Source organism: Pan paniscus, chromosome 6 (assembly GCF_029289425.2).
Source record: "Pan paniscus chromosome 6, NHGRI_mPanPan1-v2.0_pri, whole genome shotgun sequence".
NCBI classification, from domain to species: domain Eukaryota; kingdom Metazoa; phylum Chordata; class Mammalia; order Primates; family Hominidae; genus Pan; species Pan paniscus.
In genome coordinates, this window is record NC_073255.2 from 163,610,953 (window position 1) to 163,631,700 (window position 20,748).

Genomic DNA, 20,748 nt, shown 5'->3' on the forward strand with positions numbered 1-20,748 from the left:
AATATTTGCAAAAGACACAACTGATAAAGGACAACTATATCAAAATATACAAAGAGCCCTTAAAACTCAATAATAGTAAGATGAAATGAACTATCAGGCCATAAAAAGACATGGAGGAAACCCAAACGTATATCAGTAACTGAAAGCGGCAAATCTGAAAAAGCTATGTACTGTATAATTCCAACTATAAGACATCTGGAAAAAGCAAAACTGTGGAGATAGTTAAAAGATCAATGGTTCCCAGATATGAGGTGGGAAGAAAATATAGATAGGTGGAGGATAGAGGACTTTTAGGTCAGAGAATGAACCTCAACATAGAACTATGGATACTCCTATACATTCCGCTCAATTTTGCTGTGAGATTAAAACTGCTCTACAAAATGAAGTTTATTATTTAAAAGAATGACGATAACAAAACCAAGACTAGAAGGTTCATGAAGGTAATATTTTCTTTACCAGTTTCAAAAAAATTATGGGTATTGTACTAAAATGTAAACCTTTATAAATTTAAACCTCATTAATAGATATTAAATGTTATTTCATAAAATAATTTCTTCAGCTTTAAAAATTAAATATTGAATGTCTAACAAAGTAAATTTAAATAATTGAATCTAACATTAATAGAGACAGATAATGGTAGAAATATATTTTATCTTTATTAAAAATTGCTGTGAAATGAAGCCAGACATTTAAAAGTACAGATTATACAATTTTATTTATATAAAGTTTAAAAGCAAGAACCCCTAGTCTGTGCTATCAAAAGTTAGGAGAGCGACTTCTTGGCGAGGGTGTAATGAGGAATAGAGAACCCAGGAGGATTTTGAGGTGCCAGCTGAGGATCTGGTGGTTTGTTTTGGTGTTCTGGATTCTGTGTGGGGTGCTTTCAATTTATGAAAATTCACTAAGCTATAGATTTACTGCACTCTTCTGTATGTATTTTATACTTTCTCTAAAGTTAACAACAACGAAAAGCCCAACAAGACCTGGGGAAAACTAGAGCTTTCTTAAGCAGGATTAAGTATACATTGTACTTGCCAAAATGTTCATTTCTATTTGAATTACTTTTTTAAATAAATAGGGCATATGACTTTTAAGTAGTTCTGTCATGCAGAATCCACTTATCTCTGTTCTGTGAGCATGGACAACTGAGTCAGCTGGGCAGTGCTACAAGGACTTTTCTCTGATTGAGTTGCGTGTGATCAAAGGGCAACAGTTTAACTCTGCAAAGGAAGGAGGGTCTCTTTCCCAGGCAACGACTAAGTTTCTGAAGAGACTCTTAAGCTAGGAGGTGTATTATATTCTAGTACACATTCCCTGAACACCTTTTCAACCAACAACCTCCACCTTCTTATCTATCCTATCCTTTTACTTGAGGCCAGATATATTCATATAGGTTTTAGGTCATTTTACTCCCATATCTTACCCTAAGGTTCTAATAAGAAATCAAGGGTTCAGGAGGTGACTGCAAGAGAAAAAAGAAAGGGCAAACTAAAAAGTCTAAACCTTTTGGGAATAGATGAATAACACCTTGAAGAAATAAGAAATTAAATTCAGATAGCACAATATTACTGATTACAGGAGATTTATCAGATGCTTTGAAATCTAAGGCATGTAAAGGAATTTGTGTGGATGGGCATGTATTTGGTGGGTTTTTATGTGTGTATGCTTGAAATTCAGTAAATATATACTGAGGGTTTATCGTCAGGAGCAGAAAAAAATAATAGTTACCATTTATTGCATATTTACACTGTGCCAGGCATCGTGTTAAGTTCTTAAGCATGAATTATCTCATTAAATGCTCACAATAAAGCTATGAGCTAGGTATTATTATTTTTTCCATCCAAAGATGAGGCCATAAAGGCTTATAAAATATAAATAACTTATCCAAGATCTTACAACATTAGTAGAAGAGCTAGGATATGAGCTCATGTCTGTCTCTGAAAAGTTCACGATCCTAGTCTCTTACCACTCTCTCGGTTACTGAGTGATCACAAGGGCAAACAGAGAAATACTGGGGAGAAAGAGGACAAGAGGAGAGAAAAAGAATTTTAAGATATAAAGGAAGATGAAGTAAAAGAAGTGAGAGAACAGAGAAAAAATACAAATGGCACAGTTTGGGCACATAATAGACATTTAATGAATGTTAAATGAGTGTTTTTGACATATGCACATTAAATACCATAAATACATACTTACAGATTTTTTAAATTAAAATTGAGTAATTGTTCACTTAGCTTAGCTACAGACAAGGTGTTTATATGAGTCAAAAGTTATTTTATAATCATTTTTAAACACATCCAAAAGACTGGGAAAATCAAAATCCCAAAAGCATAGTAATTAGGCACAATAATTTAAAGCAATTTTTTCATTAATGTCCCTCACTTTTTCTTTCTTTTCCTTTTTTCTTTTTCTTTTTGAGACAGAGTCTCCCTCTGTCACCCAGGCTGAAGTGCAGTGGCGGGATCCTGGCTCACTGCAACCTCCACCTCCTGGGTTCAAGAGATTCTCCTGCCTCAGCCTCCCTAGCCCCTGGGATTACAGGTGCGCATCACCATGCCGGGCTAATTTTTGTATTTTTAGTAGAGATGGGGTTTCACCATGTTGGCCGGGCTGGTCTCAAACTCCTGACTTCAAGTGATCCACCCACCTTGGCCTCCCAAATTCTGGGATTACAGGCATAAGCCACAGCGCCCAGCCCCTATCCCTCACTTTCAAACTAATTTTGTGTTTAAACCTTGATGTAATTATAAAAGTTAACAGATTTAAAGAGAAAAAATAATCAAGTCTCCATTATAATTTTTGAGTAGATTCTTTCTGAAGCAAAATACCGCTACTGCTAAGAAAATAATTATCCCTAATAACATGGGCATAATTCCATTAAATACGTTCCATCAATAAAAATAAAGTAATATATAATTTTGAAGAAACAAGAAGAAATAATGAGAGAATGAACCCCACCTGGTCCATTCTAGATTCATTAGATGCCCATCTCAGCAGTAAAGTACTTTCCTATTTACCTTAAGAATGTCATAAAAACATTCACATTTCTGTTCCTATATCCAAGGACCTGGCACTGCTGAAAATACCCTGTTGGTTGGTGCTGTGGCAGAAGCATCCTTTCCAACTCCTGCCTTGTTTTCACCTCCCAAACTAATCCTTATATGTAGTACTTTCTAAGTCTGCATCTTTCTAAAGATTCTCAAGTCCTCAGTCCCAACCCACTCATCATTTTTGTAAGATGACCCAAGCATCTAAATATTCTCCATATATTGTACAGTTTATATATTTTTAAGTATTGTCTATGTATCATCACCTTACATTTAAACTTCATAGGAAACCAAAATAGATATAGTATATATATCCTTATCACCTTTTTTTATAAATGAGGAAACAAAAATTTATAGAGGTTTTGTTGCTTGGCCACTATTACAAGGTGTTGAATGTTGTAAAGCTGGATTCAAACTGAATATAAAATTTGTGTTTCTGATCGCTAGAAAAAATACAAACTATTAGACATAAACTCCTTCAGAAACTTTTCCCACCACCTCAAATCCTCTCTGTTCCTACATCTGTTTCCTCATTCTTCATTCAAGGCTCATTACTGCATCCCAGTTTAGACCCAAGGTCAGCCCTCAATTATTAAGCCCATGGTACTCCACCTCTCTCCAGGACTTATCATTCATCCTGCTTTTTTTCAAATGTGATGAAGAAGACCAGGAATTACAAAAATAAAGAATGAGTAAAAGAAGCCCAACACAGTGGATGAAGTTGAGTAGGACTCTAGGGAGAGCTAGAGTAAAAACTGATTTGCTTCAAGCTTTTCTTCAATGCTGGCTCAGTCTTGGCCCACATGTAAGTCCTTATATTTTAAGGGAGAAATAAGAGATTAATAAACCTTGTCCTTCAAGACTATAAAAGAAATCAGACTTTGAAAACCCCACAGTTTAACACCTCACTCGGTTAGAAAACAGAGGCAGGTAGAATTACAGTGCTAAATTTCATGGTGATTTAATGGGTAAGATTAATACTTTACAGCTAGCTTGATGTTTCCTTCATCAGAAACAAAAAAATTACTCGTGAATCGACCTATTCATTTCTAAAAATATTTATAAATTTTTAAAAAGTGAATGGATATACAGTAATATTGATTATATAGCGATAAGCAGAGACTTCAAGAATTACATATTTCCAAATTATTAATTTCCTCAATTGTATTTCTAATGAGACAATTATTAAAGGATATTATTTTTAGATCAACAGATAATCAATCATATTTGACTTTATTTCATTTACTAGACAAGTAAATTTAATCATAAGGAAATTATGCACCATAACTTCAAGAGATGACGTTTTATGTCAATTTTTCCATATAATGAATTTCTGTCTCATTTTCTACTTATAAAAGTAGATGAGGGCGGGCTCGATGATTCACGCCTGCAATCCTAGCACTTTGGTAGGCCAAGGTGGGCAGATTGCCTGAGCTCAGGAGTTTGAGACCAGCCTGGGCAACATGGTGAAACCCCGTCTCTACTAAAATACAAAAAAAATTAGCCAGCTTGGTGGCATACACCTGTAGTCCCAGCCACTGGGGAGGCTGAGGAAAGAGAATTGCTTGAACTCAGGAGGTGGAGGTTGCAGTGAGCCGAGATCGCACCACTGCACTCCAGCCTGGGTGACAAAGCGAGATTCTGTCTCTTAAAAAATTAAAAAAAAAAAAAAGTAGATGAAATAGAAAGTAGTGTCAAGTTGATCACATCAATAGTATATATACTAAAATACTGAATTATCTCCAGTAATGAGGTTGTCACAAACAGTTATAAAGAGAGATCATTGGGAAAGTTAAGATACTTCTTTGGTTTCTAGTCAAAGCACAGTACCTAGAACAGAGTCATCGTTCAAATAATTCTGTATTTCCTTCCTCTATCTTTGACTTCTTTCCATTTCACATGTACCTTTACTTTCCTATTTTAGATACTATTTTCTCATTGTGACTACTGGAACTATCTCTTAAACATACCATCCCTGCCTTTAATCTCACTTGCTTCAGTTTTCAAATTGCTGCCATAGTTACTTTTCTAAAACACTTACCCTAGCACTTCACTGTCCTGCTCAAAAAGCTCCATTCCTTTTTCCCTGCTGTGTCAAATTCAAAGCCAAACTTGGCACAGGTTTCTAACCAGGCCCAAGCTCATCTTACAGTCTCATCACCTGACTGCCCCCACAACCACTGTGTTACATTCTTCCACAGTGGATGCTCAACTTTCTTAGAATGTGAATGCTCTTCCCTGTCTTCAAGCTATTATTAAACTGCCTTCTCTGTCAAGAATACCTTTTCCACATCTTGACCACCAGAAGAAATGTCACTTTCTATTTGTAACTTAACTTAGATGTCACTTGCTCTCTGTGTTGTAATCTTTAAGCTTCCCTTATGTAGTTTCTTAATCTCAACCTTATACCGTGTTTGTAAATGCTCATGCCTCTATCATATCACTTATCAAATTGAATTATTGTTAGTAACAGGTTTCTGTACCTCCACTGCTAAGCTATGAAATTTGACAACTCATAGAACCATTGTCTTAATCTGTGTATTCTCAATATTAAAAGACACAGCACTCTTGTAAAAATTAGGAAACTTAGAAGAGAATCAATAAAATATATGTAAAATAAATAAATGATTTATGAAAGATAAACATGAATATAAACTAAAGAAAGACAATAAGAACACTGAGAGGCATCTATTTTTTTTTGTCTTGTAATGAACGCCTTTGACTTTAAAAGATTATGTAGAGAATTCAGACCTGGAAGAGAACTCAAATATTAGCTCATTTTAGTATAATCTTTCCATTTAAAAGATGAAGTTGAGAGGCTTGGATGGGCTCACAACACGGAAAAATGGCAGAACTAGGGGAAAAAATCCTAGGATCCCAAATACACAGTCAACACCATTATATAGTGTTATCCCAACTTTACTGAGAGTCATACAGCATATTTGAAAAAACAAATACATTTCTTATTTATGGACAGAAGAGCTAAGTATAGGAAAAACGTTAATTCTTTCTGAATAAACCTGTATTCAGGCATGTTATAATTCCAGTAGAAATAACTAGACAGTATTTTCTGGAATTTTAATAGTATTTTAAATTTTAATTATGAGAGTAAATGAGCAAAAATAACTAGAGTGATTTTATACTATACAATATATTGTTGGTGGGTTTTAGTTAAAAACAAAGTGAAATTGTGATTTGTTTTTTTCAATGAATTACTGTAAATATAATTACTGTTAATAATTTTCTTAGAATACGTTTCTAGAAATAAGAAAATAAGAATTTGATATGTACCAAGCAAATGATCTCCAAAAAAACAATGCCGATCAATATAATACATTTTAGTAACTATAAATGTTTAAGTCTTCATAAATTTGATAAGGGGAAAATAGTCTCTCATTGATGAATTGGACCTTCTTTGATTATAAGTGAGACAACATTTTTTTCAAATGTTTATTAACATTTACAAGTTTTGTCAATTGACCTCTTAGAGATTGCATAGTTTATATCAATTCATGTGGCTCTTTTAATATTTAGGATATTCATGTTTTGACACAACCCCCCCCAATGAATCCTTATAATTTCCATTTTGAAATTATGTTCATGATAATTTTTAATATCCAAGTGTTACATTTTTAAAGAATCAAACATGGCATTTTTAAAAATAATTTCTTTTACTGATTTTAAACTTTCCCATTCAAATCAAATAAACCTTCGCCTACATTTTCTTTTATTCTTTTGCTTCTTTTTCACATAATTCTAAAATAAATTTCAAATGGATAATACTTTCTTATGTGGAAAAATCATCTCAGTTGAATCTACTGTAAACTCTTAATCAATAAAATGTTATTTCCCAGTGAGTTCTAAAGCCACCATTATCATATGATAAATTCATATATATATATATACACACACACACACACAATTGTAGAATTATTTACTTATTTATCATCATTCTATGTTTCTGACTATTTCTATTTGGTTTCATTTATCACATGTCTATTTTGGTACTAGTTTCATACTGGATTGATTATTGTAGTTTATCACATGTCTATTCTGGTACTAGTTTCATACTGGATTGATTATTGTAGTTTAACATTATGCTTAAGTGTTAAATGTTTGGTAGGAATATTTTTCCTTAAAATCACTCTAGTTATTTTTGCTCATTTACTCTCATAATTAAAATTTAAAATACTATTAAAATTCCAGAAAATACTGCCTAGTTATTTCTACTGGAATTATAACATGCCTGAATACAGATTTATTCAGAAAGAATTAATATTTTTCCTATACTTAGCTCTTCTGTCCATAAACAAGAAATGTCTCTCCGTTTTTTCAAATATGTTGTATGTCTCTCAGTAAAGTTGTCTTCAAACAGGTTCAATTTATTCCAAAATATTTTAAATAATTTTTGCCAAAGAAAAAAAGCGTTCCAGTTCCCATGTATTAACAATGACTTCTTAATACTATGTAGAAAAGTCTTAATGTTCTAATATTAATGTTACGTTTTATCTTTCTAATATAATTATTGTCGAGATCAAATAATTTGAAAATCATCATGAAGTAATTTTTCCCTTATAGTAATAATCTTTGTCATTTTTGTTTCATGTTTATCACACTGGTTAAAACTGATAGAATATTAATAATAGTGGCTATAGGTTTGATCCATCTCTTGATAAGAGTAACTATAAATATAAAATGTTATAGACTGAGAAAGATGTGCTTTATCATGTTAAATATTTGTTCGATTTCTAGTTTTTTGTTTTGTATTTGTAACATAAATTAGGCTAATATTTTTATCATACGACTTTACACAATCTTATGAAATGTTTATTATTGTCTTATTTGACCTATTAGCATGATTGTAGTATATTTTCTAATGTTAAACTATAATTATTCCTTTCAGATAGCTTAAAGGTATTTTATGCTAACAAATTTCCTTCAAAATCAGACTATAGTGTTCAGAGACTCTCAAATTGTATATTTGGAAATTTTGCATTAACTCTTTGAAATCAATAAGGTTTCTAAAGGAAAGAAGATGCTGATAACTTCTATCTATGTACTGGTCTCTACAATCTAACAAACGTTTCCATATTATTCTTGGAATATTGAGCACTGAAATATTGAGATCACAACTCACTGCTGAGTTTAGGGAAGCTACTTCCTTCCTCTTGGTGTCAGATAATTCAACCCCAATACAAGGGTTTGCATTACAAAATTCTGAAGTTGACCACAGATCCTTCCTGATTCCTGTCTCCCTCAGGCTAACACAAACTCATCCACCTAAAGAAGCAGTGAGATTCAGATACCTAGACATCACCCCTCTCTCAGGTTTCCACCTCCCTGCTTAAGCTTTCCCCATAAGGCACTTATAGAAACTTTCTAAATGTCACCTTTTTCTATAGGGAGTGGTCTGTGACAACCAAGTTTGTACTACTTCCTCCTGTACACTGATAATCTGGAACAGATCTGACATACAACCTAAGTTTGGCTAATGAGATTCAAGCTTCCAAGAAGTTGACATTGAGACTTAAAAAAAAAAAGTTAGTTTTAACCAGTGTCTTAAAGAATAGCTAAATCCTGGAAATGGAGATCCTCTGCTACCCTGTGAACCTAGAAGAAGAGAAAACCAATATAAAGAGAAACAGATAAAGCAGACAGACAGAAAGACAGAGATGCTTTTTTTCTTATAGGTTCTTTCTTTAGACTCGTTTCTATTCCTGCTATGGGGTTTCCTGATGCACATTCACAAATTCTTCATTTCAGCTTAATTAAGCAAGTTTTAGTTGGTTTCTCAAGTTGGTTGGTTACATACAATCAAACAATTCGGATTAATATGCCACTGTGCTTGATCTGCCCTGATATGAGCTCAGCTATAGGGCAAGGGAGTAGGGAGATAGCTCTGAAATTCTATCCAACACTTTCTTTATGATAAATAAGGTTCTCATAGCAACAGAAAAATCTTTGATTCTATACAAGATGTACAGAATTAATATTTTATTGCCTATAGATCAGTCTGGAGTAAGGAATTGACAAGTTCCTAAAATATCTAACCTCCTTTTCTCTATATTTGTTGATAAATCTTAGGGTTTAAAAATTATAGAAATAACATTTTGTTCAGATAGCAGCAATAAAAGTAACCCTAAAAGGAAAGTCTTTGTTTCCTTCTGGCTTCCCAAGTAGATAGAAGATGTTAAGAAAACTTGTAAGGAAAACATGAGTAATTCTGGATACACTATGATTCATAATGTGCTTAAAATACAGATGCAGAAGATGGTTCAGGTACCTTTTTTTCAGTGATTTAAAAAAATCAGTTTCAGTGATTACATTCAATTAAACCATCATTGTAGCTTATGTCTTTGATGCCAATTAGTACTCTACAGTTCAGCAGTTTGACTGAATATTCCAGCTTTAGTTAGTTATTTTTTAATGAAATAATTCTGGCCTGAAATACTAGTCATTTATCACTCTAAATTCTAACATATTCTTTGCTTTGTCAAGTAAATGATACACTGGAAGAAGCACAACCTTTCACATATCTTTAAACCATTGCTTAAGTAAGCATACCACATACCTGGTTACAATGTGAGAAAGATTAAATTTTAAGAAACAAACAGTTCTCTTTATTTTTGTACCAACTGTCTGATGAGCTTCCAGTGCTCTGGCTACTTCACCTTCTGCTCCTATAAACTGGAAGCAGAATCTTCCTCCACACCGATAACATGGTTTTACTATCTCAAACTAAAAAGGAGCATACAAAGAAATGTATCCTGATATCTAATTATGTCAAAAAGAACTAATTTAACAACAATTTTATCTATATAAAAATTAAACATTGGGATAGCCACTATTCAATTTTAAATGGGCATTACTAAGTAATTCCATCTAATGGGTCAATTTTTTAAATTCCTTGAGAGTACCTTTTGTAGCTCACTGATCCTGGCAGACAATCTAGAAGGCCACACTGTACAAACTTGGCAGTTGCCTTTTAAAGCTCATTCTTTGACAACTGGCAATAGCTAGGCTAAAAACCTTCTAATATATAATATTTTTTGTTGTCGTGTATAATAAGCAGCTCTGGTTCTAGTCAAGCACATCTGGGTTCTTCAGAAAATTAAAAATTGGTCCTGAGCAAACCTTGTTTTGGCCAATGGCCTCCTTGCACTTTTGGTGTTAGGGAGGTGGGTCAGCTGTCCCACCAGGTGAGAACACTGGCTATCACCAACATAACCAACTCAACTGGTTTCCAATTAACAACATAACATAGCTGTTTTCTAGGTTCCTAACAGCTAACACAAGCTCCAAAAGTCTACTTCCAGCTGCTATTAAATCCCTGTGAAGAGCAATGATATGTGTGTAAGTCTGCAGATTGTATGTGTGCTTCATAGAGCCACTGGGACTCTTCAAGGTACTTCCGAGACCAGTAAGCAGGACTAAGGAAGTGGACCAGCCAGGGCTATGCCAATCCCTTAACAGTTCTTGTTTTTTTAACAGAATGAAATGTTAGATTTCTGAATAGGATATTTTTGAAGATAGAGTCTTAAAACTAGAGTATAAGGGAGATGTTCTTCATTTATTCTTCAGAGTATGGTACATCCCCGTATCATCAGGGCTCAAAAGAGTTATACATCTAAATCAAGGATGATTATCTTCCTCCTCCTTGGAAACATCTTTAATGAAATATACTTTCAGTGTTATAAGAGTTACATCATTTCTTAACTTTGATTGTGGGTACAAATGCAAAACAGCCAGAGAAGACTTCTGCTTTTGCTGTAAAATTTTGTTAAATAACATTGCTCATTTGGCTGTCAAAGTCGCATATGACACCTTTCTTTTGGAAATAATTTCCAAGAAAATGTGTTCTCTCTTGAAAAATAGGTAAGCTTGCTTCTATCATGTAATGAAAATGTTTTCTCTCTTGAAAAATAGGTAAGCTTGCTTCTATCATGTAATGAAAATTATAAATCACATTGTCGGTCCCTTTATGCTTTGACTGCTTAAGAAGCTCAAAAGTTAATGATTTCATCCTTTATTCTGCTTACCATATTTGTTTCTTCCTCCTTTAGTAGTTTTGATGGTGTACTTTTATTTGAACAGCTTTGCGTGTCATTTTTATCATAAACAGAATGAACATGAATACATAAGTCAATAATAAAATTAAAATGTGATGAATATCCTGGAAATTACTGAAAATCAACAGAATTATGTATTCTATGATCATCTGCTTATCTTCAGGTCTCTCTCTTATCCTGTATTATCAGCTACTGGAACACAACCAAGACTCAAGCCCAGCAAAATCAATCTCCAAAGAGCTCAAAGAGATTGTCTTTTAAGTTCATATACTAAGATTTATTTATTTTCCATAACCCTCATCTGAGATATATGTAGCCTTATATCAGACACAGTTCTATTATGCTCCAATAGGTTCTTGTTGCTTTCGAGATGAAGAACAAACCTTAATAATGGCCTATAAGACCTCACATGGTATACATGGCCCGGCCTATTGCCCTACCCTTATCTCAGACACCTACTCCCTTCAGATTTCATCTGTTCCTAAATCCCTATATTAGGGAAACGTCCACTATTATAAACTCTAAATCCAGAATATCTCCCTTTTCAGCACTCATTGCAGATTACATAATTATATTTTTGTGTGCTTATTTGATTAATACCTAAGTTCTCCAGGAAACTCGAAGTGCCATGAATGTTTTGTCTATTTTCCCCAGTAAAGTATCATCAGCACCTGTCCTAAAAACAAGCACAGCAACAGCAGCAGCAACACTTTGATAATGTAAAAAAAAAAAAAGAAAAAACATTATAAAAAGTGGACAGAACTCAAAGATTATTGGGGTCTAGAGGCAAATCCTTTTAATAGCCATTACATTAAGATATTCTTTAACAGTCTTTAATAGTATCATTATATTACAGGATGGTATAATAATTGAAGTCATCAAGGAAGGGTTAGATTTTGATCTATGGTTAAGATGAAAGACAAATTAGTAATTTGCCTTTAAAATGCTTTCTTTAGTGCTTCTTTAAAAGACTTCCCTGTCTTCTGGAGGTGAGCTTCAGTTCTATGGAAACTTCACTCATCTGTGTTATTCTTCCCACCTCTTAACTAGCAATAATAGATAAAGGAAGTGTTCCCCAACCTCAAGTTATGGTAAACAACCTCGTATTGCAACATTCCTCTTTTGATCAATTTCATAATTGCATAAAAATTATTTTCAAACTCCTGTTAGTGTTCATATTCCCAACAAAAAGATTAATGTTATGTAATGTTTCACAAATATTCTGCCACAGACGATGTGTGTTGAATTTAAACCAAATTCTGTCTTAGGTTGCCTTTAAAGGAAAAATGCAAAAAAAAAAAAATAAATCAATAAAGAAGAAGTTTCCACTTGAATTCTAAATTGAAGATGATCTTGTGCTTTTCTGAGAAACGCTGGCAGCTGAGGTCACTGGAGTGTGTTATGATAGACGGTGCAGTGCTGTGCGTGTCTCAAGGCATGTCCATTGTATGGATTAAAGCCAAACCAAAAGTATTAGACAGCTCAGAGCATTCTATCATTTCATTTGAAAATAATGATCAAAGTCATGGGCAACAACCATTGCAACTCTCATGAAAGAACAGCAGCATTCAATAATTCCATCACTTCAGACAGGCAGTTGGGCTATTTTCAATCAAATACTGTGAATCCAGTATATTCTGTATCAGTTTCTCGTGGCAGTCACAGAAACAACATTTCTGCCTTTACCGTATAAAAATCCTGCCTACATTGTGTGCATCCCTTTGCTTCCGAAGGACTGAGTCATTGAGAAAAACATAAGGACACAGAAAACACAGAAACTTAACACTCATTGAGTATAAATATACAGCAACTCCAAGTCATCCATTTTCTTCAAGTCAACCTACTGTTTCAAAAGCTTAAAATCAGTTTCAAAACAAAATGTCTACAATCTCTTCTCTAATAACGACATGAATAAAACATTTTCAAAGAAATCTAATGTCAATGGTTTCAAATAAGCCTTCTAAGTGATCTCTTCAATAGTGATATTTAAGTAAAACATTTTGATTGACAGAGGCTTATTTTAAACTTTTGCCTCCTTCACGCATAGATTAATGGTAGCATAAAAATATGTTTGAGATTCAAAAGCAGGTGGAAAAACTCACACTTCTAATCAAAGAAGAGAACTGCTTCTAATCCTGTGTTTTCCACTCTGCCTGGGTATCTTCTATATATAGGAGGAAAAACACACCCTGTCGCTTTTAATGTATTTAGACACACACACGTTGTAACTTACCATTAAAATTTACAGCCCGAATATAACCAAGTAGCTCTTTCCCATCAATGGTACTCATTCGTGGACAAAGGCCAATGTATCCAGGGCAGAGATCTTTGTGCATATTGTGCAGGGCGTAAGCCATGGAATATACAGCATCAATTACAAATTGGACCTTTCCTTCCTGTTCATAAGATGAATCCCGAGCAATTCGCTCCAGCCCTGCAAAATAAAAAAGTAAAAACCATCAGTTGATGTTAGATTCCAATAAAAGATGGCATTAGAGCTAAGATTTCCATCATTTGAGGAACACTTAATGAGACACGACTATTTGATTTCACTTCTGATTAATTCTATACTTACTGAGTCAGGTTTTTAAACTGAATATTGAGTTTATTTGGAAAGAGTAAAACTATTTCATTAGCAACAAAAAGATATAAAGTAAATAAAAGATGTACTGTTTCATTATCTTTATTTCCACCTTACTGAGTCCTACTATATTGTGCCTTCTAGTAATTACATAACATTTTGGTAGTGGCTTGATCTTTTAAGTAAAATGTGCAGTGTGTCATTCTTGCCATCTGTCTCAGCTCCAGGAGTATCATTTATTAGTGGCCCAAAGTAAGGTCTTTCACCACCTACCAAATCAGTTCTAATTTTGAATGTGCTCCATTTGGGAGCCTTTTTGTAACTTTTATATGACAATACTCCCTTAAGTGACCCTGGTTATCTTTATAATAATCATTCAATTTGTTTTCTTTTTGAACTCAATTTTCTATTTAGAATTTCTATTAAAAAGATGTAGATACCTCAAAATGAATGTCATTCAGAATAAATGTACCTGTGTTTGGGCATATTTAGGGCTGATCATTGGCACTGGAGATTACTTTTAGGTTGGTGTTTATAATTTAATATGGAAAAGAAATATATTTTAAATGAAATATAAATGAGAGATCAACTATGATCCAACATTATCATTTTGAAAGCGAGGAAACTAAGACTCATGGAGATTATAATTACATGGGGTACATGGGGTACATAGGGCAGGTGTGGGAAGCATTCGTAGGTCTCAGACTGCAAGCCCAATATTCTCTCAATCCCCAGAAAAATTTGGTAGATGGCAAGAATGTTGGGCATACAAGAAAAAATTATGAAAGGGACACCAAGAGTTTATTAAGGGAACAAAAAATGATCTCCTATCACTTCTACATCCCTCACCAACCCTTACACAACTGGTAACACTTAGACAAAAGCAAGTATTTTAAACTTTCCATGGATGTTACTAACCTCGAATAAATTGTATTTAAATTCAACAAATATTTGTTTTCTGAACACCAATGCATATAACCTACATATTTAGAGAGTCGAATTAACGTGGTTTATATTTGTATATTTACACTCTGAAAAACTAGTTTTTTTCTAAACAAAAATAGTGGTCAGTTTATTTATTTTTATTCATCGAATTATTGTTTTTGTTTTTCCTCTGGTCTTAATCACTTGTGACACTCTGTGCTTTTAGATGATCTTGGTTGGTATTCTGGTCTCTGTGGTCTGTCATGATGCTGAATTCTGCTCCTCCCTGTTTGGCATGGGTTTTCCGATTTTCTCATGTCTCAACTTTTCATTCTCCAAGGCTGAGTTTCTTCATCCCCGACCTCAGAATCTGCTAATTGTCAATTTTGTCAACTACTAAAATTTCTACAGTCTAGAAATATAAATTGGACTATAAAATGTTGACTACAGAGTCCAGAACATTAGATCAATTTATAATAATCAGTTTACTTCATTTTGGAAGTTAGCTTTTTGGAAAATTAGTTTTCTAAACCTTTCTTGCCATCTAACTGCTATCGTCCCATATTTCCAATGGCCTACCATATCTCTACGTAGTCTGCTGCTTCCATATCAAACAATATATGTAAAACAAGGCTATCTCTGCAGGGGATTCCCTAAAATATCCTACTGAAAGTTTTGCAAGTTTGCGAGCACAAAGAGACAGGGAAGATTACTTCTCAAAAGGTATATTGTCTCCTTCAATCTACCCCTTAGCTGCATGATCTAAGCTAAGATCCACAAGACATGGGGACTATGTTCTCTCCCTATCCCTAGGTTATACTTTTGTCTCCTGAGTCTTAGAACAACACTGCTTGTTCCCAGAATCATTCATCAAGTTTCCTGTGAAAACAACCCTTTCCACTTCTGCCTAAAATTTCTCTCCCATGGCTTTAACCACAAAGTAGATCATTCATAAATAAATACTGAAGGATGGTTACAGCAACCAAATAGATGCTGTTATTTCCGTATAGATTCTAGTCTGGTAACTATCCCCTCTTGTTTGGTCCAGGACTGAAGGGCTTCTCAGGACCTAGGACCAAAACCTGAAGAGTCCCGGGAAAACCAGGATGGTTGCTTATGAACAAAGAGGCAAGTGACGAGGAAATTTCAGAGAGAAGACTGAATAACAACTTTGAGGATCAGTCCCTAGGTCTGGATGGATATCCCTGTGTTTCATTTATTTTGCATCGCTGAACTTGATAACAGAAAATAAAGACAGTGAGGTTCAGGGCAGTTGTTTCCACACTTGGGTTTCTCCTTAAGTACAGATTTCTCAGCACCACCCCAGACTTGCTGGGTCAGAATCTCCCTACTTGGGACATGAGGGATCTGTCATTTCAACAACTCACCAAGAGATTCTGGTGCAACCAGCTGAGCTTTAGGAAATTTCTGCTCTTCCATACAGCAATCCTCAAAAATACCACTATAGATCGATTGTTTAGAGAATTTTATGGTATTGAAGTATGAAAATAAAAATTTCTTTCATGATATGCACACCCCGAAGAAAATCTAATCAAATTCTTCCCCTTTTCTCACTAGATGAAGAGTCAAAGAACACAATTCCCAATATTTACGCATTTCAAAGCTTCCACCATGTCCTTAGACACACAGGGAGGCCTGGAGCTGATGACAAGGGTAGAAGCCAGAAAGACACGAAAGATCTGCAAATAAGAAAGAATTTCCCATTTCTCAGGATAGAGTTCAGTTTTCTAAGTTAAAATGTCAGAGGGCTAATTTAATTGTCCTGAAATTAGGCATATAAAACTTCTAACATCAATGCAATGATGACCCAATAATCAGGAATTGAATGTGTTCCCCCTGAGAGGGTGGAAACAGAAAATAGAAAGCAGTAGGAAGAAAAAGATACAGAGAGGAGGGAAAGGAGGATGCAGCAACACAGAGAAAGGCTTGAGCCCAAGGTACAATAATGGCAGAGGGAAATCTAACGTTCCAGGTTGTTTGTATTGCTGCTCTCTAAACAACTCTGCTGCAGACACATACAAACACACACACACACCCCTCACATACCTCTTCTGTAAATATTATTTGTTTTTAATCTAATTATTTTTTATTTTGTGGGCTTTAAAGAAAAGAGAGGACTTCCATGTTTCCATTACTGCAGGGTGGTGAAGGGTGGAGAGTGGACACAGAACTGGCAGAAAATGCCTAAGCCAAATGGCTTCAAATGAAGCAATGACCACAAGAGCATTAAGGAATTGGGAAATTTTTTACAACCCATGGAATTCATGTAACAGCTAGACATGTGTAAATGTTTTATAGTTTCAAACTTACTCTATCCTAAAATGTTCTTGATTTAATATATTATTATTTTAGTGCCAGTGCAACCTCAATTTAATATATTATCATTTTATGTTATATATTATCATTATATTTTAATGCCAGTGCAAACTCCCTGTCAATTTATAAAGATACTCCTCAGCATTCAATAATTTCCTGATAAATTATAATCGACATGCTCCAATTTAATACATATACTCTTCCTCAGCATTTCTTAAAAAATAAACAGCCTGGTGTGGTGGCTCACAGCTGTAATCCCAACATTTCGAAAGGCTGAGGTGGGAGGATTGCTTGATGCCAGGAGTTCAAGACCAGCCTGGGCAGCAGAGTGAGACCCTGTCCCTACCAAAAAATAAAACTAAAAATTCAACTTTATATACAATAGGTCTAAATGAACAATCAAATACACATAATCTTATTAAAGAAACATATTTAAAATTTTACTATTCAAATTATTCATTTTCTTTTCCAGTTATAAACTCCAATTATTTTGACTGTTGATTAAACATATTCGACTTTGTACATTTTTGTTCTTTTAAAGAGTTCAGAAGTCTGCCTAGTAACTGGTGCCACATGTGAATCAATGAACACTGTAAGAATCTCCCCATAAATCAATGTAAGCATATGGTGACAAACTGAAAGACTGAATACTATTACCATTTCTAAACTTAAAAGTGGATCATTTGATTTCTTTTCAGGCTGTTTAGACAATGTATTTTTCTGTTCCTTAACACTTCAACCTCATGATGACACTTAAGATTTTACAGCAGCTAGAATTTGCTCCTCACTTCCTATATTTGATTCTCTCATTCATCTAAAAGAGGAGTTTAGGAAGCTGACAGTGACTCATCAACCTAATTGGCTGTAAAATTTCATTATGCTATAGTTTCTAAAGTTAGTGTTAACGTATTGCTATAAAGTGCTAAATATCGTCAAAGGCTTTATGTCAGCTAACCATTTTAAATATCACCGATTGTAAAGTTGTGATGTGTTTTAGTGTATAGCTTAAAATTAACAACATATAGCAAAGTGTTTTCATGGTGAGAGAGGAAGTCAGCCTCCTAAATTTTATGGGAAGATTGTTTTACATCTTCATTAATGAAATCTAAATCTTGTGATTGGATCTCAGGTTCCTGGAAAATAATAAATTCTTACTGGTCTAAGAAATATCACACGTACTTTAGTTAAGGTCTTTCACACTTTGTGGTATATATTCTTGGGTTTTGTTCCTTTTCAGTAAAAAAGGCAAATTGGCTTAAGTTGGCAAAACATTGTATATGTTACAATGTAAGTTCCTAAGGTGAGCCTAAGAGAAATTTCAGACTTTGATGCACTGTGGTTGCAAAGCATTGCTTTCTAAGAATTTCCCATTTCTCAGGATAAAGTTCAGTTTTTTAAGTTAAAATGTCAGAGGACTAATTTAATTGTCCTGAAATTAGGCATATAAAACTTCTAATATCAATGCAATGATGGTCCAATAAGCAGTTGGTCAATTCAAGTAAAAAACAAATGGAAGTCATACCAGTTGCTTAATTCTGGGGAAATCAAACATCCAATTGGTTGCCTTTTTCTTACAACCATCTCAGCTTGGAGTATAAATAATCCCACAATCTAAATTTGTAGATTAAGAAGTATTTTTTAAAGTTTCTCCCTGAATTTTTCTGAATTATGGAGCAACTATTTTAAATAATTAAGTCAGTTTCTTGGAGTTGCTCTGGAGAGAATGGCAAAGAGGAAGAAGGGAATTTGTGAACTTGCTATGAATAAATACATTTATGCATCTAGGCCCAGATTTAAAAGTCATTCTGAATTTCACAGGAGCTTCTCTGCCTATTGATAACCAGGAATAAGACTGTCATGCTTTACATTGTGCTTTTCCCAATGTGACACAGATATATTGTTACTGCATAGTGCAGTGACTTTTAAATCCGTGAGAACCATGCCAAGAACTACATCGCACACTAAAGAGTGAGCGCTATCAAGCTGACAAATAGGTTTTTTTTTTTTTTTTTTTTACTAAATTTAAACTGATTTGGGTTCCAGGATACAATAGGGGGAACATAAGGTAGAAATACAAGCATGTTCAATTATACAGGAATATCTCCAGAGCACTAGGATCCACACATGAAAGTGTGCACCTCCCATACTGAAGACAGATGAAAATATGAACCCTGAGATGAGACAGAAAGGCAAACTGACTGATAGAAGCAGCTGGCTAGGGGAGAGAAAGGATCAGTCAGGTAGATCTGGATCCAGGTCCCAGCTGGACAGCTTAGAAGGCGAGTGGTCTTGGACACCTTCCTGAACCATGTCACTAATCCTGGGCCTTCAGCTGGCATTGCCACTCTTAGGGACCTCTGTAATGGGGTTCCTCATCCCTCCAGCTTCATCTGCTGCACCACACACCTCTCTGCTCCACTCTTAGGTCCTTGAATATTACATAAGATCTCCAAATGCAGGCCTTTATTCAGCTGTTCACTCTCTTCATTCCTTGCCTAGATGTTTCCAAGCCTCAGGGGAGATGTCACCTCAAATTTGTTAATATTTAATGATTTTCTTCCCAAACTTCGCCTAGATTAGATCATCGAGCATCTTAAATACTAGGCTTAAATACTGAATATTGTTCACTTGAAATGGAGAACTATGATCAATATTTAAAATTATTGCTGAGAATAATGTGTAAAATCAATTGAAGCAAGCATAGGTTGAAGGTAGAGATAAGCTGGGAGGCAGGTTATGCAGAAAGTGGAAACAGGATAACCCAGGGAAATGAAAACAAAGGAATGAGAGAAAATATGTTTTAGATGCCAAATTGACAGAATCTAACTATCTGATTAAATATGGCAGTAAATGTCAGGAGGCAATGAACAACTCAGGGTTCTGATGCTAGGTAGTAGAAAATTGGCACCATGAACAGTTTGAAAAATCAGGTGAAGATTTGGTTAATGATATCTCCCCAAGGGCATCAAGACCTCAATTAAAAGGACTGATTTTTAATGTTCTGTGCTATTTATTATATCCTGTAACAGAGTATAGACTTTATATAGATGTTTATTTATTAAAAGAATAAAAGGCCCAAATGTTTAGAGTAATCACATACCAATAACGTGGTTGATCATTTATTTGCAACACTGGCATAATCAAAGAAGCTACGTTGGAGTAGAGCACCTTATGCAGTGTTGCAGTAAAACCAACGGCCTGAGAAGCCAGACTTGCATTCTGGTTCTAACACCACAACCAATTAACTTTGTGGCCTTGGGCAAAACATGATCTCTCTGGCTTTTGGTTACTTCTCGGTAAAAATTAGAGAACTGAACAACATGCTCTGTCAGGGCCCCTCCAGCTCTGAAATTCTGGATTCTAAGGCATGTTCTCTTATTTCTAACTGCTTCCTCCTTATACTCTCTAAGATCCCTTGAAGATTATTTAAGTAATCTTCAAGTAAGTGTGACAGAACAAATACCACTAAACCCAATTCTCCACAACAGTATGAAGTATGCTGTAACTGGGCTACTGCTGAGACCTGGAAATTCTGCACTAACAAAAATACCAAATGTCAACCTGGATTAATTTTTTCCCGCATTCAGAGTTTTGGTTCACTGTGTCACCATATTTCCATTACTCTTCGACTTAGAGCCATTGACCAAATCTGGTTCCTCAAAAAAGAGAAGTTTTTAGGTCTCTTCTTTTTCTGATACGCTGGCTAAATGAATCAATTATGGAAAATAAGGTCAGAGAAGTGAATGGGAAGAGGGAGGATACAAATAATTAAAATGGTAAGGGTACTTCA

General features: G+C 34.6%; 1 protein-coding gene across 3 annotated transcripts in view; it reads right to left on the reverse strand.

The window, feature by feature from the left end:
- GRM8 (glutamate metabotropic receptor 8) overlaps positions 1 to 20,748 on the reverse strand; it is an 818,692-nt gene that overhangs the window by 318,511 nt on the left and 479,433 nt on the right. For all 3 annotated transcript variants that reach the window (XM_057302755.1, XM_055115364.1, XM_057302756.1), the window contains exon 7: positions 13,350 to 13,550. In XM_057302755.1, coding sequence (XP_057158738.1) covers positions 13,350 to 13,550 — 201 coding nt within the window. The remainder of the gene's footprint in view (positions 1 to 13,349; positions 13,551 to 20,748) is intronic.